This window comes from Lynx rufus, unplaced genomic scaffold, assembly GCF_022079265.1.
Source record: "Lynx rufus isolate CCGP_SWC_20201006 ecotype Redwood Valley unplaced genomic scaffold, mLynRuf1.p SCAF_8, whole genome shotgun sequence".
Lineage (NCBI taxonomy): Eukaryota > Metazoa > Chordata > Mammalia > Carnivora > Felidae > Lynx > Lynx rufus.
Genome location: NW_025814896.1, coordinates 52,311,176 through 52,338,723, shown reverse-complemented (window position 1 = coordinate 52,338,723; position 27,548 = coordinate 52,311,176). Strand labels below are relative to the sequence as shown.

Sequence of the window (27,548 nt, the reverse complement as noted above, 5' to 3'; positions counted from 1 at the left end):
CTTTTATAAATGTTCTGTAACAAGCTATGTTGCTTAGGGGCTGATGGGGGTGGAGAAATTCAACTTGCCAAACAAAACAGTGCAACCCAGTGATCCTGTCTCAGAGTGCTCACACTTCCATACACATGGGGCTTCCGGAAGCTGAGGTTGCCCATTCACGTCCTTTGTTAGTTTTTGGTTATTACTGATTTTGCCTTGTTGCCACATCTTCTGCCACTTTCCCGATCTAGTTTTGAATTTTTTTAGTGTTCATTTATTTTTTGAGAGAGAGACAGAGTGTGAGCAGGAGAGCGGAGTGTGAGCAGCAGAAAGAAAGGGAGACAGAATTCGAAAGAAACAGGGAGACAGAAGCAGGCTCCAGGCTCTGAGCTGTCCTCACAGAGCCTGATGTGGGGCTCGAACTCACAAAGTAGGAGATCATGACCTGAGCCGAAGTCGGACACTCAGCTGACTAAGCCACTCTGGTGTTCCCCCTCCCAGATCTAGTTTTGTATCTTTCCTTCTCTAGTGGGTTGCTCTGTGGGATGGGAGTGTCATCATTACTGCAAAGACAGGGTGGCTGGATGCAGGCAGCAAGTCAGCACTGTTACATCTGTACCCAAGAGAGAAGGGTGTCACGAACTGTCTTGAACTCTGTTGGTTTTTCTCTGCACGTTGTCCAGAATGTCTCTTAATAAAGTAGACCTGTCAGCATCAGAGTGTAAGGGTTAAATTGTAGTGTAGGGCTAACAGCTTTGTGTTGACGCTGTAGCTTGAAAAATAACAGCTTTGTTCTGACCCTGAAGGTCAAGAGATAACAGCCTTGCTTTACTCTTGTAAATTACCCTTGGTACTCTCGAAAATCTACTCTTGTAAATCAGGCTTCACCAACAAAGGAAACAAAAGTTCACAGAAAAGAGCATCGGGGCAAGGTCAAGGAGATCCACTGGTTGCAACTTAGGGGCAGAAAGTCTAAAATAATCACCTCATCCGGCAACCGTTTCTGACTCATCTGGGAACTGTTTCCAACTCATCTGGGAACTGTTTCTCTGTTCTGTTCCCAGGTAATGATAAAACTATGTGATCGGCTTTAAAAACTCTGTACCCCGGCTGTTCGGGGCCGCACTCTGATCAACAGTGTTGGTCCTGATTGGTTGGCCTTGCCTCTCATTGCAATAAACTTTGTTGTGACTGTCACTGGTGCCTGTAGCATTCTGTTTCAGGAGTCGTGTGGATGCAACAAGAGTGTCATGGAGAAAGGGGAGAAACACTGTGAGTTCTCATTCCTGCATCTTCCCCAGGCTCCCTGTGTCCTCTACATGCTGAAGTTTGTGGATGGGTTGGTTGGGTAACGTTGGAAAACTTCTAGAGATTGTCCAGAGAGAAGTACTTCCCAAGAAGTATTCCACTATGTAGGTTGTTAATACTTATTGAATTTGTTAAGATTGAGAAACTGAACTATAATTTGCGACAATTTGTGCCTGTTGCAGGCAGAGTATTTCTGAGCTGCAGAGCACCTTTGGGACCTGTCTTGTGCCACAGAATCCTCAGGGTGTGGAGGAGAGCCTGAGGCAGCTGTCTGCCTGATGGCTCCTGAGTAGTTGACTCCTCTGTTGTGGGCTTCAAGAATAAAACCAGGGCCCTTCCAGACACCAGAGAAAGAATTTTTACCTCACACACTTTCACTGGAAACAGTGTATTTTTTGATTTTAGGACTGAAAGTGTGCCTGCTAGTGTGCTTCTTGGAAATTTTCAACCAGAGACTGTTTCACTCATTTTCCTTTAGAGGGATATAAATACACTTCTTCAAATATCACAACATTTGGGGTGCTCTAAATCTTCTGTCTTCAACAGCACAGAGCTCTAACTTTTAGGTGAATTTCATTTCAGACGGTGTTACAATCATATGCAAATAGCTTTCTCTTCTGGAGTCCCAGCCTCAGGATCTCTGCTGGACTGTTCTGAGTACTTGGGATGAGCAGGAGGTCCTTTAAGTCTGTTCTTTCCTCCTGGTAGGTGATAACAGTGTTCACTTAGTCTCTTCAGTTCTTTCTAAAGTACAGTAACAAAGCCAAAGATGTTCTTCTCTGCTTTGATTGTAATCAGTAATCAGCACCTGTGCGGGCAGGTAACAACACCTTTCTTCTTTGAAGTTAATTGAAAACACATCTTATTTCTTTCTCACTCTCTTGCCCCTGTTGTAATAAATGCTCTCTTTTTGCTTGTGCAACTCAGAATTAGGAAACAATTTTAACAGACAAGAAAAATGCTATGTTAATTGCAACTCCCGTATCCTTTCTGGCCAGCCGACCTTTGTCTCTTTCCTCATTGACTGTTGAAAGAAAACACAGTGCATTTGTCCTGGTCTCTGGGAAATGAGAAAGAACTTTCCAGCTCCATTATCTTCACTTGCATGTCACGATTGTTGTGTTTTTAATAGTAGGGGGAAAATCAGATTAAATTTTCCATTTAAGTAGAATAGAGAATCACAGTGAAAATAATTCATTTCGTCATATGGTAACTTAACCAGGCTATCTCAACAATTTGAATACCCCAGTATTCATGGAAGCCTTTTTTGTTTTGCTTTTGTTTTTAACGTTTATTCACTTTTGAGAGATGGAGAGACAGAGAGAGAGACTGAGAGTGCTAGCGAACATGAGTCCAGGAGGGGCAAAGAGAGAGGGAAACACAGAATCCGAAGCAGGCTCCAGGCTGTGAGCTGTCAGCACAGAGCCCGACTTGGGACTCAAACTCACGAACCGCGAGATCATGACCTGAGCTTAAGTCAGACACTTAACTGACTGAGCCACCCATGCACCCCAACATGGAAGTCTTTGATTAAAGTTGAAGAAGCTACATTCTAGGTGTTGTTATTGCCAAGTGCTTGGTTAGCCATCCACATCTTCACATCTGTCTATGGAATGGCGTAAAACATGTAAATAGCACTGCCTTTTTTTTTCTGTATTCAAGTCCTGTGTTTTAGAAGCAGTTGGTCAAAATGTTCAGCTTCAATTTTAAAAACCACATAGATGAGCTACGTATCTGGTAGTGATACACATAGTTCAATTGTTGCTATCTGAGAGAATTTTAATTTTAAAATGCCAGTTATTAAAAAGTTGGTGTTTAATTCTGGCAACCATCCTCATGATTGTATCTAGGACTTAAGTATTTGAGCTCCTGATTATAGCTACAATATTTTTGTGTGATGTCCCTCAGTCAGTTATGTATCTCGGGCTAGGCAGTCTGTCAGGGGTGGAGTTTGGGCTGAAATCATGGAGCTCGCTGGACTGGTAGGGTCTGAAGCACTGCAGCACTCTTTACTGAACACTGGAGTGGTCAGCGTAACATAAGATATGTTGTGTGTAGTTTAGCATCTAACAGACTGTTACATGCACTCCACCAGGGTCCTAGATCCTGCCTGCTGTGGTCTGAATATTCATGTCCCCTCAAAATTCATATGCCAAAATCCTAACCCCCAAAGGTGATGGTATTGGTGGGTGGGGCTTTTAGGAGGTGCTTCGGTCGTGAGGGTGGAGCCTTCATGAATGGGATTAGTGCCCTTAAAAAAGAGGTCTCACAGAGCTCCCCAGCCCTAGCCACCATGTAAGAACACCGGTGAGAGGATATGAATGAGGAAGAGGGGAGGAGGGCTCTTACCAGAACCTGAACATGCTGGCACCTTGACCTTGTACTTTGAGCCTCTAACACTGTCAGAAATAAATTTCTGCTGTTTATAAGCCACCCAGTCTGTGGTATTTTGTTATAGCAGCCCAAATGGACAAAAACACAGCACAGTAGATCGCTCACAGTAGATGATCAAAAAATGTTGAGTGTAGGAAATATGAGTCTGTCTACTCCGGATGGATTTAAGGGATGTTTAGGGTTCAGACATGTCCTGTAGGGTCTCCCATAGACCGTAGTCATAGTCCATAGACCATAGGTTATAGAACCTTTTGGAAAGAACCCTTAAGGAATCATGGGCCTCAGGAAACCCTAGTTCTTCAGCAGAAGCCACCTAACAGGCCCACTATTCAGACAAAACTGGCTTTGGGGTATTTTTTTTTTAAACAGCCTCCTGCCCTGTTTCAAAGACTATTTTGATGCCACTGAGGTGCCATCAAAAGCATTTAGGTAAATATTTTTCTCATTGTTACAAACACAATCTAAAAAGATTGTTTGCATTTCTTAGAGAGAGATTATTAAGTGCCAAAAATGGTTTAAAAGTAACAAAATGCCTGGATATAAAACTTAAGCAGTGGTGTTTATTTGGCCTGAAATGACCTCCATGTCCTCTTGGAAAAATAACCATGCATTTCTCTTAGCTGTGTTCTGTTCTGTTATTAGCTTATAGCTGGAAAAGAAGTGATTGACCAGCTGATTCCCCTTTGCAGTCCTTTTGGGTGAATAGTACCACCTGACCTTGCAGTGGCCTCATAGTTACTGATCCTTACTCAGATACAAGGGTGCACAGACAGCCCTTTTCACTCAGCATCTTATATGCTTAAATAATGGAGAATCCATGGATATCCATATATCGTTTGCCTAAGGACATTGTATACTCATAGAAACAGGCTGTGACTTGTATTCACTTGTTTATTCATTTGGCAGGCACTTCTCAGATACCCCTTAGGCCTGTTGCATTGTGAGCACATAGGAAAAGTTCCATATGTTCAGACATGATGTCTGAACCTTCACTGGGTGAATGGTTAAACAAACTATGGTATGTCCATACCATGGACAGCAATAAAAAGTTACACACTGTTGATACATATTAACAACTTGGATCGATATTATGCTGAGTACAAAAAGCCAGCCTTTAAAAGGTTACATACTATTATGATTCCATGTAGCTGTCTTAGTTTGGTTGGCTATGACAAAAATATCATAGACTGTATGGCTTAAACAACAAATATTTATTTCCCAAGGGTCTGGAGGCTGCGAAGTTCAAGATCAAGGTACCAACAGATCCAGTGTCTGGTGAGGATCCACAATTTTTTTTTTAATGTTTATTTATTTTTGAGAGACAAAGAGAGCTTAAGTTGGGGAGGAGCAGACAGAGAGGGAGATACAGAATCTGAAGCAGGCTCCAGGCTCTGAGCTGTCAGCAGAGCCTGACACTGGGCTTGAACTCATGAACCATGAGATCATGACCTGAGCCAAAGTCAGATGCTCAACCGACTGAGCCATCCACATTTTGCTACCTTTGGCTATATCCTCACATGGCAGATAGAGAATGATCTCTGTCTCTTCCTCTTCTTAAAGGATGTTAATCCCATAATGAGGGATTAATGCTCTTCTCTTGACCTAATTTAATCCTAATTACCTCCCAAAGGTCCCACCTCCAAATACCATCACATTTGGGATTAGGCTTTCAACATATGAATTTTGGAGGGACACAAACATTCAGTCCATAGCAGTAACATTCTCCAAATTATAATGACGTAATGAAAAACAGACTAGTGGTTCCCAAGGGCTAAGAGATGGCAAGGTGTGGAGAAGGTGAGTGTGACTCTCAGAGATAATATGAAAGAGATCTTTGTGGTGACAGTATTGTGCTGTTTCTTGATTAGGGGCAGTGCCCAGGTGGTAAAATGACATATATGTAATGTATATACACACCTTGTGTTAATGTCAGATTCCTGGTTTTGACATTGGACTGTAATCACATACAGTGTAACCATTGGAGAAACTACGTAAAGGGTATGAAGAACTTCTCTGTACAATTTTTATAACTTCCTGTGACTATAATTATTTCAAAATAAAAAGTTAGAACTTGATGGCAGATCTTCCACAGTATCTTTAATTCCTTAGCAGGTAAGAGTCTTCATTGTGTCTGTTCATGAACCAAATAGTGTGTGTTCACTATTAGCTTTTTTTCATAGTTCTGCTTTTCTGTCTAGTAAATATAAGATTAATTCTTATGAAGTTAATAAGATAGTTACATTTTTAGACCTTCTGACTCAAAGTGTTTAGCAGACTGGTAGCTAAATTGCTGTCTCACTGTTTTCATGGTTTGCCAGATGAAGTAGATGGATTATTAACCCTAGTTCATTCAACAAATAATTACACACACCTGCCAAGTGGTGGCTTCTCTTGATGATGCTGGGGCATAGGCATGAACAAAACAAAGTTCCTACATTCCTGGAGGTTACATTTCTAGCATGTGAAGTGAGATAAAAAGAACATAGAAAACTTATCCTCAGATCCCCTGGAAACTGAACTGAAGGAAAGGAAAATCTCTAGGACCTACTTCAGCGTCCTGCCCTTAGGTTGGTATCACCAATAGCATTACCTCAGTGGGCAGAATATTTGGATTTAATGATGTTTCTGGTAGGAAAATGAACATGATTTGCAATCATTGTGCTTAGTATGGATTAAGAACTGTAAGCATATTGTAAACAAAACAAACAAATAGAGCCTAATAGCTTCTTTCCTTAGACATAGACACATGTATCAGTTACTGGAAACACCCATACAGTATAGATTTTATTTTATTTCATTTAAAAAATTTTTTGTTTGCTTATTTTTGAGAGAGAGAGAGCAAGAGAGCGAGCAGAGGAGGGGCAGAGAGAGAGGGAGAGAGAAAATCCCAAGCAGGCTCCACACTCAGCACAGACCCCAATGCAGGGCTCCATCCCACAACAGTGAGATCATGACCTGAGCCAGTATCAAGAGTCAGATGCTCAACCGAATGAGCCACCCAGGTTGCCCCTGTTTAAAATAAATTTTTTGGCTTAGTAGGTTAAGCATCCAGCTCTTGATTTCCGCTCAGGTCATGATCTCATGGTTTGTGAGACTGAGGCCACTGAGAGTGCAGAGACTGCTTGGGATTCTCTCTCTCCTTGTCTCTCTGCCCCTCCCCCAGTCCCCCCACTCCTAAAATAAAAACATGAACAAAAATTGTTTTAAATTTGTTATATAACTGTCCTATATTTTATGCAAGAAGTTTTATAGTTTTAGCTTATGTATTTTGGTTTTGGTATGTGTATGTGTGTATATATATATTTTTTGATGAAGTATAGTTGACACTATTATATTAGTTCTGGGTGTACAGCATCATGATTTTACAACTCTATAAGCTGTGCTATGCTCACCACAAGCATAGCTACCATTTGTTACTATATAAGACTATTATAATACCACTGACTATATTCCCTGTGTCATAGCTTTTATCCCTGTGACTTACTTGTCCCGTAACTGGAAGCCTGTACCTCCCACTCCTCTTCACCTTTTTTACCCATCCCCCCTCCCAACACACACACACACACACACACACACACACACACACTCCCATTTAGCAACCATCAGTTCTCTATATTTATGGGTCTGTTTCTGCTTTTGTTTCTTTGTTCATTTGTTTTGTTTGGCTTTAGATTCCACTTATAAATGACATTATATAGTATTTCTCTTTCCCTGACTTATTTCACTTAGCATAATACCCCCTAGGTCCATCCAGGTTGTTGCAAATGGCAAGATCTCATTCTTTTCTATGGCTGAGTAATATTCCACTGTATGTATATGTATATGTATGTGTATATATACCACATCTTTTTTTTTTTTATACCACATCTTCTTTATCCATTCATCTGTCAGTGGACACTTAGGATATGTCCATATCTTGGCTATTGTAAATAATGCTGCAGTGAACATAGGTGTGCATATGTCTTTTCAAATTAGTGTTTATGTCTTTTGTTTTAGCCATTTCTGACAGGTATGAGGTGATACTGTGATTTTGATTTGCCTTTCCCTTATTATTAGTGATGTTGAGACCTTTTCATGTGTCTGTTGGCCACAGGATAGATTTTATGTAGAGGTAAAAAACAAACAGCAACATTGGAGGCAGATGTCTGGATTTGAATTTGGGATCTTCCACTTGCTAGCTGTGTGACTTTAAGCAGGTCTCTTAAGCTAAGAAGGTGATTCTTATTTATTATTTATGCAGGAAAAATTAACTCTGAACACTAGTTGTAAATTGGCAAAGTGGAAGGATTATTGTTGAGAACACAGTGGCAGTGGGGCCCCCTTCCTTCTTTTTGACCATTAAGCCATTGTCTAGAATCTTTTTCCTGAGGAGGGCAAATCCCCGTGTTTGTGGACTTGGTCCCAGTAAACTGAGATAGAAAAGTTTAAAGATAATTAAAATAAAGATTGATTTTTAGGAGTGTCTTAGATAAAGTAGAAATGTAAATAGAAGATAATCAGGTTAAGAGGGAAGAAGTATTCTGGGCAGGAGGCATGGTTCCCCTCTTTCTATTGTGCTACCCCTAATTCAGTGGCATTGTGTTTCTAGTCTCAGAGTCAGTGTGTGTGTGTGTGTGTGTGTGTGTGTGTGTGTGTGTGTGTGTGTTCATGCCTGCTGCCTCCTCTATTCTACGTGGTCGTGATAAAGTTAAAAAACTACATGTTTTATACATGTTAAACCATGAGGCTGTTTCTTTCCTCTTTAAAAATGGTGAGTCTTGGGATGCCTGCATGGCTCAGTTGGTTAAGTGTCCAACTCTTGATATCAGCTGTCTTGATCTCAGAGTCATGAGTTCAAGCCCTGCACTGGGCTCAGCACTGGGTGTGAAGCCTACTTAAAAAAAAAGGGTGAGTCTCTTACTCCATCAGCCACAGGCTTGGGGTCTGAGCAGGATCCATAGCCCCACAGCCTTTAAATTTCTGACCTGTGCTCTGAGATCATTCATTGGGTTTCAAAGTGGGAAGACTAGATCTCATTTTCTGCTTCTGTGTCATTTTGTGTTCACTACTTAAATCTTTTGTAGTTAACTTATTTTGCTCTCCAGTGAATATGTTTTCTGACATGGTAGTTGACAACATAGGCTCTAGAATAAGGTTACTTAGATTTAAATCTTGACTCTCCCATGTACTTAATTAGTTATTCAGCCTCCTTACACCTCAGTTCCTCATCTGTAAATAATACCTACCTTATAGGGATGTGATAGTACTTACAAATGCTTAGGTAGCATTATTTATTGTTATTATTTGGGAGTCTCAGCTGCATTGTGTCTGTTTGCTGATGCTTTCATGGCTCTCATCTCTAGTGTGACCTCTGTTGGTCAGTGTACCTTTTACCTACTCTCTAGCTTTTCTTTCTTAAGTGGCCCTTGGTACCTTGATTTTGGTGAGAAATCGAGCACCTAGGTCTCAGAGGAATGGGCCTGGAGAAAGGTTCTGAGCCCCTCTATTGCCCGTGGCCTTCATCATCATCCTCCTCATCTGTAGCACTGCTACAAGACAACAGTACTGTAGACTGACTATTGCAGGAATGCCAGCAGCATCCTTAACCATGATAAAGGCTAGGATTAGCTGGGGGTTTCTAACTAGACTCTAGCGCTTTCCTATTTCTTCTTGTGTCCATTCATTGAACACATCATCCAACTCTTGCTATGTACCAAGTACTAGGATCAATGAAAGTCCAAAGTAGCTCCAAATCTCAGGGACTCACAGACCCCTGGGGGACGGCAACCGTGGGTATAGCTGGCAAGCATGCCCTGGGCATTACAACGCCCCATAGAGTGTGCCAGCTGCATTTGGCCTCAGTGGGGAGCTTGTTTAGGAACAGAATATCTGGGGATGTTTTACAAGAAGCACAGTGTTTGTGTGGTTGATGCCTGGTGACAGATTCCCCAGGACACATGGATGTTTGTTTCTCTCGGACCCTGCCAAGCAGTTCTTCCTTCCATAGCAGTGTTTACAGACACAGTCCATCAGGAAGATTGTTCCAGCAAAGACTGTCACTGCTTTGTGGAATGTTTTCTGGAGCTTCCAGAAATGCCTCAGTAAATCAGGACTGGCACACCAACTGACTGCTTTGCTGCTGGAGCTCTTAACATGAAAGGCTAGGAATGATCCTGGCAAACGCAGGGCTGACGTCTGTGGGAACAGTGGGAGTGACCCTGGCAGGGAAACAGGGGAGGCCTGGAAATTGTTTCTCTGTCCCTGCCTGCTACTCTCTGCCCTGGGTTTGGGGCTCTCAAGCACCCACGGATGGCGTTCCCGGGCAGGGTGTGCCCCTATGTTATCCCAGAGAATGAAGAAATCCCCCAGACAGCTCTTAACAATGTCCACCAGGCTAATGGCAATGAAGACGAGAGGGCTGTGTCCAAACTGCAGCGCAGGCACAGTGACGTAAAGGTCTACAAGGAGTTTTGTGACTTTTATGCGAAATTGTAAGTGTCTCTTCTCCTGGGAGAGGAGCTCCCCTCTTCCAGATCTAGCCATCTTGGGTTTCGAGTTCACTAGCTATTGATGGTTTTATTTCCTCGACTTTTAGCAGGGGCATTCTAGGGTGATGGAGGGGCTGGGGGTGTATTCCAGCAGGCAAGAATCCACCAGATGAAATGCAGAAGTGAACAAAAACGCTGCCTTTAAAGTAATAGTAGTAACATCTTTGTCTTCAGTAGGTTCCTGATAATAGTACATTTTCATTATGTAGTCCAAGAGGGAGATTTAGAGTTTTTGCTGTCAGGATTTATAATAGAAAAATTGTATGCTCTAAAACTTCCTACACATAAGGGGTCAGTTGAGGGGAACAGTAAAAACTGAACTACAGACTGTTAATAAGGATGCACATTTTTGTTAGGTTTAACAAAGCAGTTTGAAGTAGGCTAACTGGGTTTAATACTGTTTCAAAGGGACTGAATGAATAAATAAGAATGTTGTGTAACCTGCGTGTGTGTGTGTGTGTGTGTGTGTGTGCCATTAACTCTAAAAAGTTAGTCTAATTCATGTCATTAAGTGGATTTTAGCAAACAATAAAAAAAATAGTGCAGAGTAGTATTTAGTATTATTTAGACCACTCATGTAAAGTCGGAAGCTTCGAATTATTGCAGATTCCCAATTTGTCAATTAAGAGTTAAGGAGAATTTAACTGACCTGATTCTCTATTTCCATGAACCCATTCTGTGTGGTATTGTAACAGATGTCATTTATTTTTCACAACTTATAAAGAGTTCTGTTTAAGTATAATTGGGCAATTATAATTATTCTGTAACCAAAATGCTTCATGGACTTTCAAGATGCTTTTTGGATTTACAAATTTGTTTTTCATTTTAATGCCAGAAAATTTTTTCCCATACTTTGATCAATAAGACAAAAGAAAAACAAAAAGCTCAATGATGCCAAGTTTTCTGTGTGCAGCTAATTTGTGGAAGTGGGTCAGTTATGACTGACATAACAATCAGTTATGACTGGCCAGATGTAAAGATACTTCCCAACATATATATTCTTTGTCATCAACACTTCTTAGCATAAATCCCTTTTTGAAAAATCAGCCAAGTAATTATTTCTAGCCTGATGACAGTTATAACTATCATTCATAACTTTTAAAATGTAGAGAGGGAGGCAAACCATAAGAGACTCTGAAATAGAGAGAACAAACTGAGGGTTGCTGGAGGGGAAGGGGGTGAGAGGATGTGTCAAATGGGTGATGGGGATTAAGGAGGGCACTTGTTGGGATGAGCACTCAGTGTTGTATGTTTTAAGTGATGAGTCACTGGGTTCTACTCCTGAAACCAATGCTACATGATATGTTAACTAACTTGAATTTAAATTGAATAAATAAGTAAGTAAGTAAATAAATAAATAAATAAATAAATAATTACCTGAACTAAAAATAATAAAAATAATAAAATAAAATGTAACTTCTATCATAGTAGTGTTAAAGATAAAAACAACTGTAAAAAAAATACACAGGTCACTGTAGGTTCATTAGTTGTAACGAAGTACTACCTCTTTGGTGGGGGTGTTGGTAGCAGGGGAGGCTCGGATGTGGGGGTGAATGGGAACTCTTTACACTTTCTGCTAGTTTTGCTGTGAACCAAAAACTGCTCTAAAAAATAGTCCATTGAATAAATACTGCCAGAGGGTCAAAAACAGGAGAGGAAAAGGAAATGTAAACAGTTCAGTAGCTGGGTGAGATTATTGGGGCTTTTGTTCTGAAAGTTTCCTCTAAGGTTCTGTTTCCTTATCCTGCTTGTTATTAAAAGGAATACCTCTTCAAAAATACACATTACATTATGGCTACAACTAGTTTATTTTTCCTGTGTGTGGGAAACTATGTATTTGTTTTTATAATGGGTCAACCTATTTTCTAATTCTATTTGAGTATTTGAATTTGACTATAACCAGTGTTTAGTATAATGAGTAGTAAACAGGTGATAAATGCTTTGGTCTTGGGACTGCTTTACACTCTTAAAAATTGTTGAGGTCCCCCAGGGCTCCTGGGTGGCTCAGTAAGTTAAGCATCGGCTCAGGTCAGGATCTCATGGTTCATGGGTTCAAGCCTCACATCGGGCTCTGTGCGGACAGCTTGGAGCCTGGAGCCTGCTTCAGATTCTGTGTCTCCTTCTTTCTCTGCCCCTCTTCTGTCCATGCTCTATCTCTCTGTCTTGCAAAAATAAATAAAATGTTTTAAAAAATGAAAAAAAAATTATTGAGTTCCCCAAAGAGCTTTTGCTTAGCGATATTTACTGTTTTTGAAAATAAAACTGAGAACAAAATATTTATTAATCTAAAAAACAATAAACCCATTACATGTTAATACTAATAACTATTGATATTAATTTTTATGAAAAATAACTGTTTTCAAATGACAAAAGCTTGGTGGGAAAAATGGCATTGAATTACATTTTTGCAAATCTCATTAGTGACTGTCTAAGACAGTTTCTCAGTTCTGATTCTGTGTTTATCCTATTGTAATATGTCGCTAATGTATATAAAGAAAATATGCTTCCCATAGAGATATAGTTGAAAAAGGAAGGGAGTTTTTGAACCCCTAAAAGGGTCACAGTGACCCCTGTACTTTAAGAACCAAGATAATAATGGATCAGGACATTCCAGAATGTTCTGCACTTCCTGCTTTTTAGGAGTTCTTTTAAAATTATAAGGATTGAGTGAACCTTTTGAGGGGGTTGAAAATTAATAATGACACTTTGTCTTTGAGTAGCATCTTCTGGCTTCCAAAGTTACATACTTTTTTAAATTTTATCTTCTAAACGATATTAAGAATTATGGGGGCAGGTGCGGGCTTCCCATCCTTCATCTAGGGACACCTGTGGATTTTGGTCAGGAGAAAGGACAAACACAAACCTTTCCAAGGGCTTTATTAAAATTGTTGTAATTCATCTAGCTTACGGCAAAACCCAGTAAGAAGGGAATGTGAAGATTTTTCTCCCTAACCAACAGTAATTTTGAAATGACAAAGTAGAAAATTTGTTTTAATGTGATAACTTAGGCTAGGTTTGCCAAGCAGTGAGGCTGCCTGTCTTCCTTTTTTTTTCTTTTCCTTTTTTTAGATTTTATTTATTTATCTATCTATCTATCTATTTATTGAGAGAGTGTATGCAAGTTGCATGCAAGCAGGGAGAGTCAGAGAGAAGGGGGAGAGACAATCCCAATCAGGCTATATGATGCTTAGTGCAGAGCCCCATGTGGGGCTCAATCTCACAAACCCATGAGATCATGACTTGAGCCGAAACCAAGTCAGTTACCTAACTGACAGAGCCACCCAGGCGTTCCTTTGTTTTCTTTTTTTGTGATGTTTTAATTTTATATTTAAGCCTATTAAGTAAAGTTGAGTTTTGATTGGTATGCGGTTATGAACATGGTACTTCTGCATGAGGTTAGTTATGGCAAGGCTACAAAATAGGAATACTGTTCTTTGAAACATTTGGGGCAAGAAGGCAAAGTTCTCTTCCACTGGGGTGGGGTGGAGGTGAGACAACATATGTGTGAGCCTTTCTGCTAAGGAAACGGCAAAACTTAGAAACCGGCTGGGGACAAGGCAGTTATTAATCTGTAAAATGAAGACTCCTCACCTGCCTCGCAGGGTGGTTGTGAAGATTCTGGAGAATGTCAGCAGTATCTTTACCAGGTGGATTGATTCAATATCTGGGTGGTTACAGGCTGCACCAGGGACCTAGACACACAGGTAGAGCTTGTGCTCTGAGTGGGCATCTGAAAATAAACTTGCCAAATTGTGAAGGACAGTTTGGCCAATGACTGCTCTGGTTAGGGGACATTCCTCACTTCATGGCCTTTTAAAACAAAGCAGTTTTTCTTTTTTTTTTTTTTTTTTTAAGTTTATTTAAGTAATCTCTACCCCCAACATGGGGCTTGAACTCACGACACCACGATCAAGAGTTGCACACTCCTTCGACTGAGCCAGCCAGACGCCCCCAAATACACAGTGGTTAAATAGGGCCTGGAACCCTTTATAGAGTTCTTCCTATATGCTTCAAGGTACAGTGGAATGACTGCAAGGGAGAGATCGGGTCACTGGGCTCTTCAGTGGTCACTTGACTGCCTAATATGTAAAGCGTGATGGTGTCCCTATCACATATTCTCGGATTTTTGAAATTGATACTATAATCTGGTTGTGATTTTATGAATGGGGGCCCTGGATTCTGGTCCTGTATCTTCCATTAACTACTGAGACTTGTGAAGTTGGATAGGTCATTCTACCTCCCTGAACCTCCCTGTGTCATGTCTGTCAGATGATCTTCATAATGGACAATGCTGTGACTTTAAGATACAGCTTATAATGCCAGAGCCTAATACTTGTCTTACTAATGAGATTACAGGACCATGGCACTCTGGCTGGTTTTAAGAGCTACTGTAGCAGTTGCCTTCAGCAGGATATAACCAAAGGGATAACCTGTGTCCAGCCTAGGACATGGCATTCAGTTGACATGCAGTTTAGATTCTGTTCTCAGAAGGGTGAAAAACTGGCTTTGAGATGGTGACCTGTGGATATTTTAATTAGGCTACTTAGGAAGCTATAACCTTAAGCTCTCTCAAGAGCAACTCTTGACTTTAATCTCTATCCCTAGTTCCTCACAGGTAGCAGGCACCCTCTTACAGTATATTTAGCAAGAGGAATGTCAGCAATATTAAAAACAGATTCCAAGCAAGAGACCCTTTCAGCACCTAAGATGCTAAGGCAAAGAGATGGGGAACAGTTTGAGTTGAGTACTTAAGACACAAGAAATTGGGCTTTAGGGCTACAATATGATTTTTGTCATCAGATAGAATTTTCTCCTTAGTCCTTTATGTTGTTTAGTCTTAAGTTTAAGAAAAGGTAGACAGTCTGTGACTTCTGTCCTTTGTGTATTACAGCAACATGGCCAATGCCCTGGCCAATGCCACCTGTGAGCGCTGCAAGGGGGGCTTTGCGCCCGCCGAGAAGATAGTAAACAGTAACGGGGAGCTGTACCACGAGCAGTGCTTCGTGTGTGCCCAGTGTTTCCAGCAGTTCCCAGAAGGACTCTTTTATGAGGTGAGTCAGCCTGGACAGAAGCAACGTTCCCTTCCCACTCCACCTTGTTTTGAGGCATCCTTCTTCGGTTTAAATTTCAGTATGAAGATGGTTTTGAAGTACCAGGTATTTTGGTACCTGTCAGGTCAGTGATGGCTTCTGTGTGGAATGCCCTGACAGACCCACCAACTTGTACTGTTCATTTCACCTTCCTATGCCAGAACCCTTGGTGCCTTGTGACTCGACCCATCAGATCTGTGCACTTCAGCTCAGCAGACAGAGCCCTTTTGTAAGTTTTAGCCGCAGGTTTTCTGATTTGCTTGCCCCCTACACATACCTTCCTGATTCCTGCCTCTGTCTTTCCCCAACTCAGAGCACCATGAAACATCCTCTCTAAGGCAGGGTATCTGTTACCTACCTTTCAAACAATCAGTAGGAGCTTCCATGCATTTATTCTCTAAGAAGGATCTTATTTGGATATTTTGGAGGGATATCCTGTCCATATTAAGCTCTTCTATGTATCTTCTTTTCCAAATTCTTGCTCCTGATTCTCGTGTGTTACCCTGTGGTGTCTACACTTGGATTTCTTCTTACCATTGCTAAAAGCCCCTACTCACAGAATATGTCTGCTTTTGGGAGTAGTCTACAGAGGCCAAGCCCATGTTGTTAACAAAGATGAGAGTGGTTGTGTGTGTGTGTGACCAGTTAGATAGTGCACTTTTACCAGCTTACTCCTTACATATTTATATGTGTGTGTTATTCATATGCATGTCTCTCTGTGATAATATCTGTACATAGAATTATGTTATAGCCAGAGACAGCTGCTCTTTGATTTCTTCTTTGCCTAGCACATTTTTTAATTTCCCTGTTTTAAAAGCCATTCCTGAGGAAGGAAAGGTAATTTTTAGTGGTTATTAGTAAGTCAGTTGTTTGCCACTCAGATGGCATTTTCCCATGGAAATAACGCCTCCTGAGAGGGAGGTTTCCAGGCCAGCCTGCAGAAAAGCTATTTATCCCATCATATGCACATGACATGCAGAACTGCCCTGTCTATAGTAACATAACTCTGGGGAAAGCTTTAAGAGTTTTGATTAGAGGGGCATCTGGGAGGAGGGGGGGGGTTCAGTTGGTTAAGTGTCACGATCTCATGGTTTCATGAGTTCAAGCCCCACATCAGGCTCTGTGCTGACCCTGCAGAGCCTGCTTGGATTCTATCTTTCTCTCTCTCTTCCTCCCCTGCTCGTGCTCTGTCTTTAAAAAAAAAAAAAAAAAAAAAAAGAGTTTTGATTAGAACACATATTTGAGCTCCTGCTGTATCCCAGAAACTATATTCCCCACAATAAAAACCCTAGCAACAGGAAGAGATTCTTGTTTTCTTTTCCTTCATTCTTCCAAACTCCTTCCCTGGGCAGTGGGAATCTCTTTTTCTGTCAAATGTGATGGCTTTGGGCTGGGAATGGCAAGTGACAGTGAGAAGAGGTGTAGTAGGAGGGAAGACCAAGGAGGCAGCTAGAGCAGGGACTGTGCTTCTTGGCATCAGGGTAACAGATCCCTTCCTGAGGTTGTGGGTGAAGCTGCCAGTGGTAATGAGGAGAACGGCAGCTAGATTTCTGAAGAAGAAAAGGAAATCGCTAGGGGTCTAGGCAACAGGGAGAGAAAGGGAGCAGGGGCAGGAGGGAGGGCAGTCCTCAGTTGTAGTAAAAGGAAAAGGACCTGCTTCCGTGGTCTTGATGGAACACTCAGGTTCTCAGGTCAGCACAGTGGGGGTGTGCTGGGACTCTGGCTCAGGTCAGCACAGTAGAGGTGTGCCAGGACTCTGGCAAGGAAGGAGGTCACTTAAAGAGAGCCAAGTGTCTGCCTCTTGAGGAAACATGAGTCTTCATACTCTGTCAGTCCCAACCTTACCCCTACTTTTTTTTCCCCCCTTGAGGCCCAAAGATGTTGAAGTGTTGCTATAACACAGTAGGTCTGTGATGTGAATGGGATTAGAACCTAGTTTGGTCTCCTAATGTCTAATATGGTATTCTTTCCCATGCATATTCTTTTCAGATCTAAGGGTTTTTTTTGTTTGTTTTTTAAGTCAAGAGAGAGAGCACGAGAGCAGGAGAGGGGAAGGGGCAGGGATGGGCAGAAAGAAAGAATCTTTAGCAGACTCCACGCTCAGCACAGAACCTGATGTGGGGCTTGATCCCATGATGCTGGGATCATGACCTAAGCCAAACAAATCCAGAGTTGGATGCCCAATCGACTGAGTCACCCAGATGCCCCTCAAATCTAGATATTTTTATTGAAATGGTTAGTTATGGCAAAAACCTTAGGAGAGAGTCCAGAGGAGGAAGAGAAGGATCCAAAAGGGAAAGGCAGGGTCAGTTTTTCCAAACATTAATTCAATATTATATGGTCCATTCACCTGGCACTTTGGAATTAATAATTGTTGTCAGGCACTGTCACCTCCTAAGGTCCTGGTTCCGCATCTGTGTTCTGTCAGCTGTCAGGCCACTTGTGCTTAGTCAGAGGGGAGGCTCTGTGAGAGCTTTCAGTGGGACAGAATAAAGCATGACTCACACTTGTCCTCCTGCCCACACCTCACTCCTCTTTACTTCTGGACTATAAATATGCTTCCTGGGTCCATCTGATATTATTCCAGAATGTTATGAATACACAGAACTAGTCTATGAATGGGCTGTTGCCCAGCTTAAGGTCCCTTGGGTCCTGAGGAAGATTGCTGTTTTAGCTACACTTAAAATTAAAACCCCTTTTCCAAGGCCAGGGATTTGTAAATCTGCATGTAGAAAATCTGGCCTTTCTTTTTGGTTGAATGATATCCGAGAAAAAGCTATCCAGGGCTTCCAAGAAATAATCTTCATTTTCAGTTATTGAAAAGCAAGCTTAAAAATTTACCTGGCTTGCTTTCCATTTGAGGCACAAAGTATGGACTTCAATCTTGGTAATAATAGCAAATGTGTCCTTTCTACTCTACAGCTTTGTATTGCTTTTGTCTTATTATTAAAACATCAACCTTCCCTTATTTCCACCATCCCTAGTCTTTTCTCTGTAGGATTAGTTCTTCCCCTTGAAAATGGGATTCACTTTATGCTGTGTAACTTCTGATATTTGGGATCAGATGGCCAGGATGCTCCTCCCTTTGGCCCCAAAGGCAAGTCTACTATTACACTACTGTTTCCTACCCATTCATGAGGATGTTTGTCTGGAGGTAAGCTGATTGAGCTCAGCTATTTCTGGCTCATTTGCAGCTCCTCTTAAGACTGTTTTAGCAGCAACCAGGATTATTAACTGCACTGGCTCCTTTATGCAGGGTGAATTCCAACCCACCAGCTTATGTGGTTCAGTAAGTGAACTTAAAAGTTTGCCATTGAGGCTGTAATCTATCACTGCTAAAAAATATAAGGTCTGTCTCAGTGCTTCTTGTGCTCCATAGCTTCTGTCATCAATGACTGCTGTACCTGGGGTGTTTTTATTTACAAGACCACATTAGTCATGTTTTCAGGCCACTCACACCTGTCTCATTTCAGTTGTCTTCTCTGATGACACACAGCACTTTGTTTATACCTTTAGTAAAGACGGCATTTCACAATTTATTACATTGAATACCTTGGGTGCAAGGACTGTTCTCATTGATTCAGTATCTCTATAGTTTGTTATGCAGTATTTGATGACTACTAGGTGCTTAATAAATACAATGGTATGTATACAGTACTTGGATTGTACAGATGGCAAGATAAAATGCTAAGATTCCCACTAGGACCCAGGGAACACATTTTCTAATATAAACATTGCAGGCTATCCTTCAGAGTCTTTACTCATTTACCTATTGCTCATTTCATGAACATTGTCCAGAGTGGTGGATGAAAGAAATGTATTCTTATGTAAAAATAGGAAATTTCAGTTTTGGGTAGAACCCTGAGTAAAATGCCTAGTCATGATGTATTTTCACTACCATAGGTGAACCACTGATTTGGTATATTGGTTCAAGCCAATGTGGTGTTCTTGAATAAACTTAGTTGTTATTTAAAACCTACAGAAAAGTTGAAAGAATAATACAGTGAATATCATGTATCCTTATGCATCTCACACACATACCCACAACACCCATCTTCTGCCAAATTGTTTGGAAATAATTTCCTGACATATAACACTAAATGAAGTTACTTTAAATTTTTGTGTTTTTTTGGGGGAGGAGGTACAACAGAAGAATCATAGTTAAGGGATGATTTTTGGGATACTGGCCTTAACAAAATGTTCTTTTATTGACTGACATGTTATATCTAGTTGGGATTGAAAGGGTATTGAAAGGGATATAGAAAGGGTAAAGTAGTGACTTTGTGGTGGCAAAACCTAGCAGATACTATCTTTTTTTTTTTTAACGTTTATTCATTTTTGAAAGACAGAGACAGAGCATGAGTGGGGCAGGGTTAGAGAGACAGAGAGAGGGAGACACAGAATCCAAAGCAGGCTCCAGGCTCTGAGCTGCCAGCACAGAGCCTGATGTGGGGCTCGAATTCACGGACCACGAGATCATGACTTGAACCTACGACAGGCGCTTAACTGACTGAGCCACCTAGGTGCCCCTGGCAGATACCATCTTTTTTTTTTTTTTTTAATGTTTGTTTATTTTTGAGAGAGAAACAGAGTGCGAGCAGGGGAGGGGCAGAGAGAGAAGGAGACACAGAATCTGAAGCAGGCTCCAGCCTCTGAGCTGTCAGCACAGAGCCTGACACAGGGCTCGAATCCACAAGCCGTGAGATCATGACATGAGCCGAAGTCAGACGCTCAACCGACTGAGCCACCCAGGCGCCCCAATACCCTCTTAATCAAGTGGTCAAGGTAAACATGACCAGTAAGAAATCATGTTGAGATCATGTACTCTCCGATATGATACAAGAAAATAGAGCATATTATTACCCCTGTGGTATTCCCGCAAATCTATGACCTCAGTCTAATCATGAGACAAACACATAATGAGGAGCACTCTACAAAACACAACCCGTATGCTTTAAAAGTGTCAAGGGCAGGGCTCGGTCAGTTAAGCACCTGACTCTTGGTTTCAGCTCAGATTATGATCTCACAGTTCATCGGATCAAGCGCTGCGTCAGGCTCTATGCTAACAGTGTTGAGCCTGCTTGGGATTTTTCTCCCTTTCTCTCTGCCCCTCTCTTGCTTGTGTGTGCGTGCTCTGTCTCTAAATAAATAAATAATAAACATACATTTTTTTTTTAAAGTGTCAAGGTCATTTAAGACAGGGCAAGGTTGAGGAACTGTCACAGATTGAAGGTGACCAAACAGCCTCGATTAGTCAGACATCATGAGATTTCCCATGTGTGTGTTTATTCATTCTTTATTGACCTATCCATCCATTTAACAATATTTATAATATTAGTTAGGTAGTTACAGTGTGTCAGGCACCATGTTACATTCTAGGAGTACAATGATGAGCAAGGTAGATAGAGTCTTAAGGAGCTTATCCTACAGTGTATTAGACTAGGCTGACCAAGATCAAGTCATTGAAAATTAAATACAAAACTTCACAGTATTACAGACTGGTTGGTAATAGGAAGTTAAATCTACCTGAGGACAGATTTCTACCCCAGAATCTACTGAAAACCGGAATAGATGATGTTTATATTTCAGCACAGTGGCAATTGGTAAAGAGCTTAGTAAATGGAAGGTACTTTTTTTTAGAAAATAACCATGATATGATTTTACAGGCTGTCACTACATATATCTGCAGCAGCTTCTAGCATCGTGTCTTGCCTTTAGTGGGTCCTCTGAATATTTGCTGACTGAGAGAAACTGTCAGTGAAGCTGTGCATCCTAGGATGTCTTAGGAACCATGTATCCATAATTAGGTTGTTTCAGGACCTCAGCATTTTCCTCAGATTTGTGCAATGGAAATAGAAGGAGGATTCACTTTATTGGTACGTTGTCAAAAAGGAACACAGTAGTTCCAGGCTGTAATGTCATTGTTCCACATCCAACAGAATTACCTCTTCATCTATCTGTGTTCAGATTAACAGTTCTCAAGTGAAGTTCACATCGTGTGTTGGCAGAGAAACCATGGTTTTTAAGTTGATAGAAACCCACAAGATAATTTAAGAATTCTAGGTTATATTCTGTATTGCTCTAAAAGAGGTGGTGGATATAGAAGAAGCAGTATAGATTTTAGGGTCTGACAGCCTTGGATTGAACCCCAGCTCTACTGGCTTTGGTGCAAGTTATTTAATATTTTTGAATTTCAGTTTTCTCTAACAAGGGATTAATCACATGTGTCTGATACGGTTATGAGTTTGAACCAAGGTAGCATGCTGTCCTGTGCATTGTAGGATGTTTAGTAATCTCTCCCCACTAGATCCCCAGTCCTGACAACCAGAATATCCCCTGGGGCGCTAAATCACCCTCAGCTGAGAACCATTACACTAAACAATGAGGGTTATGATCTTCACTAGGGATATAGCAAGTCCATTGTAAGTGGGTGTGTTCCCCATGTTGGTTAGGCAGTACTCTCACAAAATAAAAAACCTTTTTATAGTTCTGTCTCTCAGAATTTGACTGCAGTTAGAGCTAATTCTTGTTCCATAAATTAAAAAAAAAACTTTTAAGCTTTATTTATTTTTGAAAGAGAGAGAGAGAGAGAGAGAGAGCGAGAGCAAGCAAGCGGGGGAGGAACAGAAAGAGAGGAAAACACAGAATCAGAAGCAGGCTCCAGGCTCCGAGTTGTCAGCACAGAGCCCGACATGGGGCTCAAACCCGCAAACAGCGAGATCGTGACCTGAGCTGAAGTCAGATGCTTAACTGACTGAGCCACCCAGGTGCCCCATAAATTTAATTAGAAAGTATTTCTAGACAGATTTCACTTAAGAAAGACCCTCAAGAGAGCCTACATTTTTCTGGTTTAAATTGACACAAGAAAAGATAACTATACCGTTCTTGGATAGTCATCATTCAACTATTCATAATGAAAATATCATCCTCATTTAGCAGAAGGCAAGATACATTACCTGTGTGGTGATTAGTACTGGTTCCACTAACTGAAATTTATTTTTCTCTTTTCAAATATCCTACTTCTGTGTTTTAATTTTAAACAACTTTTAAATGTTTATGATTCCAGGGGCACCTGGGTGGCGCTCAGTCATTTAAGCATCTAATTGTTGTTTGCAGCTCAGTTCATGATCTCACACTTTGTGGGATCAAGCCCTGCGTCTGGCTCTGTGTTGACAGTGTGGAGCCTTCTTGGGATTCTCTCTCTGTCTCTCTCTGCCCCTCTCCCACTTGTGTGCTCTCTCTCTCTCTCAAAATAAATAAATAAAAATTAAAAAAATAATAAATATTAATGATTCCAAAAAATATTTATCTTTTAATTTTGTCTGTATTGGAAGGTAGTGATCAGGGCAGTAATAAAAACAACATGTTCAAACAGTCATGTTGGTGGTATTGCTTGCCACCCCTAACACCCCCAGGAGTTGAGGTGCTGTTTCTGCTTCCATGTGTCTCTTGAGAGTAAGGTCACCTAGCTTGTTGTGTTAAGTCACAGTCCTTAACCTTGTCTAGAATGTAGTACTTTATGTGTGAATAAATGTCCCACAATTCCTGATTTTAGAAGACTTGTGAATTACACTAATACTTTTATTTCTGAGCCAGGCACTATACTAGGTATTTCTTTCTCTTTTTTCTTTCTTTTTTTTTTTTTTTTTTTTTTTAGTTTTTTAATTTATTTGGGGAGAGAGATTGCACGCATGAGTGCAAGCAGGGAGGGGCAGAGAGAGAGGGAGAGAGAAAATCCCAAGCAGACTCTGCATTGTCAGTGCAGATCCTGACGCAGGGCTCGATCTCACAAACCAACAAGATGATGACCTGAGCCGAAATCAAGAGTCTGATGCTTAACCAACCGAGTCACCCAGGCGCCCCTATACTAAGTGTTTTGTAGACTGTTATTCTTGTTGTTCTTCTTTCATTTGATTCTCACATAAATCCTGTGAGTTAGGTACTTTTTTTCCCAACTTACCTGTGGCCGTGATGAGGCTCAGGGACCTTGACCACGGTTAACTAGTGGGGACGTGGTCAAATCAGGATGTTAACTCATGCCTGCTTGTCTGCACAAACTGGGTTCTCCTCCACTAGGATGCACCAACTCTCACTGAAGTTGAAATGGTTTCCTGGGACTGATATTTTATCATTCTGAGAGATAATGCTCTCTTGTATGTGGCCATCACTACTTTTTCATCCAGTCATTCAGTAAATATTTATGGAAAGCCTACATTGTAGGGTATACTGTGTGGACCACACTATACCCTAGTTCTGGGAGTGAATACAGTTTTCACAGTGATTTGGATAGAACTTGATGATGACTTCCATGCTTCTGTTCCTCATTTTCAGATTAGGAAAATTTAGAGAGGTCAGATAAATGTATGAGTTGTATACAATTAGTGATTTTTGCATTTGGAATTGTAGTTTGCTTCAAAGGGAAATCTGTTTTCATCAGTACTGGTTTTCATGAGTTACCAGTATGTCTAGTCATATTCCAATACATATGAAGAAATATTTGTAAAATGACCAAGTCATTGGTGGCATGAGCAGGCTGTTTAAATGCCATTTCAGAGAGGGATACCCGCTCAGCCCAGAGGTCCTAATGCTAACTATATGTATATAGCCACCATAACAGCTCCCAAATCTAACTTTGTGACATCTCGGCATATCTCCAGTAAAAGGATTATCTTAGTATTTCCCCTAAGAAGGTACTTTTGAGAGTAAAATTGAACCAACAGTTAAAGGGTGATATAATTCTACAAACATTACAAATCAGGATGGACTGGACCAAGAACTAGGAACATGGTGTGCAGCCTTTCTCATTTTGGCATAGTACACATTAAGTTCTTTGTTAATACTTCAGATTTCTTTCTCTCTCCTTAGTTTGAATTTCCCAAATGTGTCCTTTTTTTCCTATCACAAAATGCATAACAGGAAAGACCAATTTATAATGAATGATTTAGTAGAAAGATGGTTTACAAAGGGATTTCTTCACTCATTTCCTCTTACACAGAATCATGATTACTCAGGAAGGCTGAACCCTGAGAAGGGAGGTCTGGTTGGGAGGAAACTTCCCAACTAGATGAGGAGCTTATCTGCTGACCCACTCAGTTCAAAGCAATTTATGACAAACCAGTACAAATCACCAAGTGAAGATTGTCAACATTTGCACTTGCCTTGAAATGAGACTACCAGCTAAGTTTCTAATTCTGAGCTTTCTTTAAAGCAGCAGAATCAAGCCCCACCCTCCTCGAAAGAGAGTCTTCACAGAATTCAAACATAAAACATAAAGCAGAGCTATTTTTGGTTGGAGTTAATCCTCCCCCAGACTGAACAATCCCTGTTCCAGGCAGGTGGCAGCAAGTAGGGTTCTTAGACATTCCGTTTCAACAATATTAATTAATTAATTATTGAATATTCAATATTCAATATTGAATTAATTCAAATTAATATTTCTTATAAGCTGAGGGTATTTTAAACCAGTTTTGGGTTGTAACATGCAGTTACCTAGAAAGGTAGTACTTCTGAAAGTTTGATTTTTTCAAATTTCTGATTTCTGATTTTTCATTTTTATCCTAGAGTTTTACTTTGGATCAGCTTCTGGCCTTTCTCCTAAGCTTGGATATCAAGCCCATAACTGTGTTTGATCATGTCTATACCTGTAGAAAAGAGGCGCTTGTTGTAGCAAAAGAAATTCTCTTGCATTAGTCCTCATACAGGATAAGCACAGCCCAGGGTATACAAAGGGTTTGCATTATGGATGGTTTCAAGGGATCCATTTCTGGATCCTTGTATTTTGGTTTGAGAGAACTAAATTTTTGGATTCTTCTTCCTAAAGTTGATTTCTCTGATAATATATTTGTATTCACAGTAGCACTTGATTTTCCCCCTTCACAAGAGAAAGGAATCTCAAATCTTACTGTGATTAATTGCCCCAGAACACCAACAAAAAGTCATTAGTCAGAAGTCCTCAAACCCATAAGGCTTCTAGTCTTTCCCTGCCTTGTGTATTTTCTTTGTTTTTTTTTTTTTTAGGTTTTATTTACAGTAAAACGTTGCATTGCGAATAACTTACTCTGCAGGTGTTCACAAGAAGAGCAAACATTTCTAATAAATTTTAACTTGATAAATGAGCAGTGCCTTGCAATACAAGTAGTACATGATGCCAAATGTCACATGATCACACCTGAGCCAATGGTTCTTCAAATGTGCTTTGATATACAAGTGCTTTGGAATGCAAGCATGTTTCTGGAACGAATTATGCTTGCAAACCAAGGTTTTACTGATTTATTTTGAGGGAGAGAGAGAGCACGGGTGCATGTAAGTGGGGTGAGGGTCAGAGACAGAGGAAAAGAGAATCCCAAGCAGGCTCCACACTGTTAGCATGGAGCCTGATGCAGGGCTTGACCCCACGAACTGTGAGATCATGACCTGAGCTGAAATCAAGAGTTGGACACCCAACCGACTGAGCCACCCAGGCACCTTGCCTTCTGTATTTTCTTGATAAGGATGAAGCCTAGCTTTAGGAACTGTGCTGGCTGTTCTGGGTTCAGATTTGTAGCAGATTTGGAAATGTAGGGAGTAATCATGACAACTTCCTGTTAAGACTTTGTCTTTTTTTATCTTTAATTTCAAAAGGACTCATCCTTTTTCTTCAGTTTTATTAAAATATGGTTGACAGATAACATTAAGTTTAAGGTGTACAACATGATGACTTCATATGTATATGTATATATTGTGAAATGATAACCACAGTAAGGTTAGCACATCCATCACCTCATGTAATTACCTTTTGTGTGTGTGTATGGTGAGAACATTTAAGATCTACTGTCTTAGCAGACTTCAAGTGTGCGATACAGTGTTGTTAACTGTAATCACTGTGCTGTATCTTAGATGCCCAGAATTTACTCATTTTATAACTGGAAGTTTGTACCCCTTGAGCAATATTTCCCCATTTCCCTGATCCCTCCAGGTCCCAGTAACTATCAGACTACTCTGTTTCTAGGAGTTTGGCATTTTTAGATTCCACACATAAGTGAGATCACACAGTATTTGTCTTTCTCTGCCTGACTTAATTCTTTCAGCATAATGCCCTCCAGGTTTGTCCATGTTGTTGCAAATAGCAGGATTTCCAGGGCATATGGGTCGCTCAGTTAAGCATCCAACTTCAGCTTAAGTCTTGATCTCATGGTTTGTGAGTTTAAGCCCCATATCGGGTTTTGCCCTGACAGTGAGGAGCCTGCCTGGGATTCTCCTTCTCTCCTGTCTCTGCCCCTTACATTCCCCTTCTTTCTCAAAATAAATGAATGAATGAATGAATAAATAAATAAATAAATAACTAGCTAGCTAGCATGATTTCCTTCCTATTTATGGCTGAGTGGTATTTCATTGTATATGTATATCACAGGATTTATCCTTTTAAAGGGAGATGTCTGTGAGAGCAAAGCATAGAGCATTGGTAAGAAATTATGAACATGATGCGTATATGTTAGGAGCCAGAGCCAAAACAGAAGTCTGTGACTCTCACAAGGCACTGAGAGGCTAAACAGCTTGACACAGGTCACACAGCCAGTCAGTGGTTTAGCCAGAATTTAAACTCAGGCATTCTGGATCCATGGTCAGTGTTCTTAACTTCCACTCTATGCTACCTATTTGAATCACGTCTTAAAAGACTTACTCAAATTGCAACCAATCCTATTTTTTTTTTCTACCTTCTGCTAGCAAATATAGTATATATGCTAACTGCTGGACTCATTTTGTTTTTGTCTTAAGCAATATGTCTTTCTCTTTCATTAAATACAAACTAAAAGTTGAATGTTTCTTTTTTTTTTTTCCTCATTAAACTATGTTTTAATGGTCTCCAAATTCTGTGACAGATTTTTTTTTGGTTGTTTCCATTAAAAAGAACTGATTTTAAAAATTATAATAAACCTGCCACACACACATAAGTGGCACACAAAACATTCTGTTTTCCTACTAAAAATGTTGTGGTGCATTGTTATCATTAACCAGTCTTTGCTATTAAACCTACATGGCCAGGGGCACATGGGTGGTTCAGTTGGTTGAGTATCTGACTTTGGCTCAGGTCATGACCTCATGGTTCTTGAGATCAAGACCTGCATCAGGCTTGCTGCTGTCAGCACAGAGCCAGCTTTAAATCCTCTATTCCCCTCTTTCTCTGCCCTTCCCCTGCTCACACTCTTTCAAAAATAAAAATAAATAAAAAATAAATCTTTAAAAAAAAGAATAAAGCTACATGGCCAGTTGA

The 27,548-nt window shown here is 40.6% G+C and overlaps 1 protein-coding gene across 11 annotated transcripts in view; it reads left to right on the top strand.

Moving 5' to 3' along the window:
- LIMS1 (LIM zinc finger domain containing 1) overlaps window positions 1-27,548 on the top strand; it is a 157,129-nt gene that overhangs the window by 115,712 nt on the left and 13,869 nt on the right. For 8 of the 11 annotated variants that reach the window (XM_047069440.1, XM_047069445.1, XM_047069447.1 and 5 more), the window contains one exon: window positions 15,100-15,259. In XM_047069440.1, the coding sequence (XP_046925396.1) occupies window positions 15,100-15,259 (160 nt within the window). Of the gene's footprint in view, window positions 1-4,933; window positions 4,957-9,954; window positions 10,152-14,200; window positions 14,224-15,099; window positions 15,260-27,548 lie in introns of those variants that run through there. The other 3 variants (XM_047069444.1, XM_047069450.1, XM_047069446.1) reach the window with 3 other exon arrangements.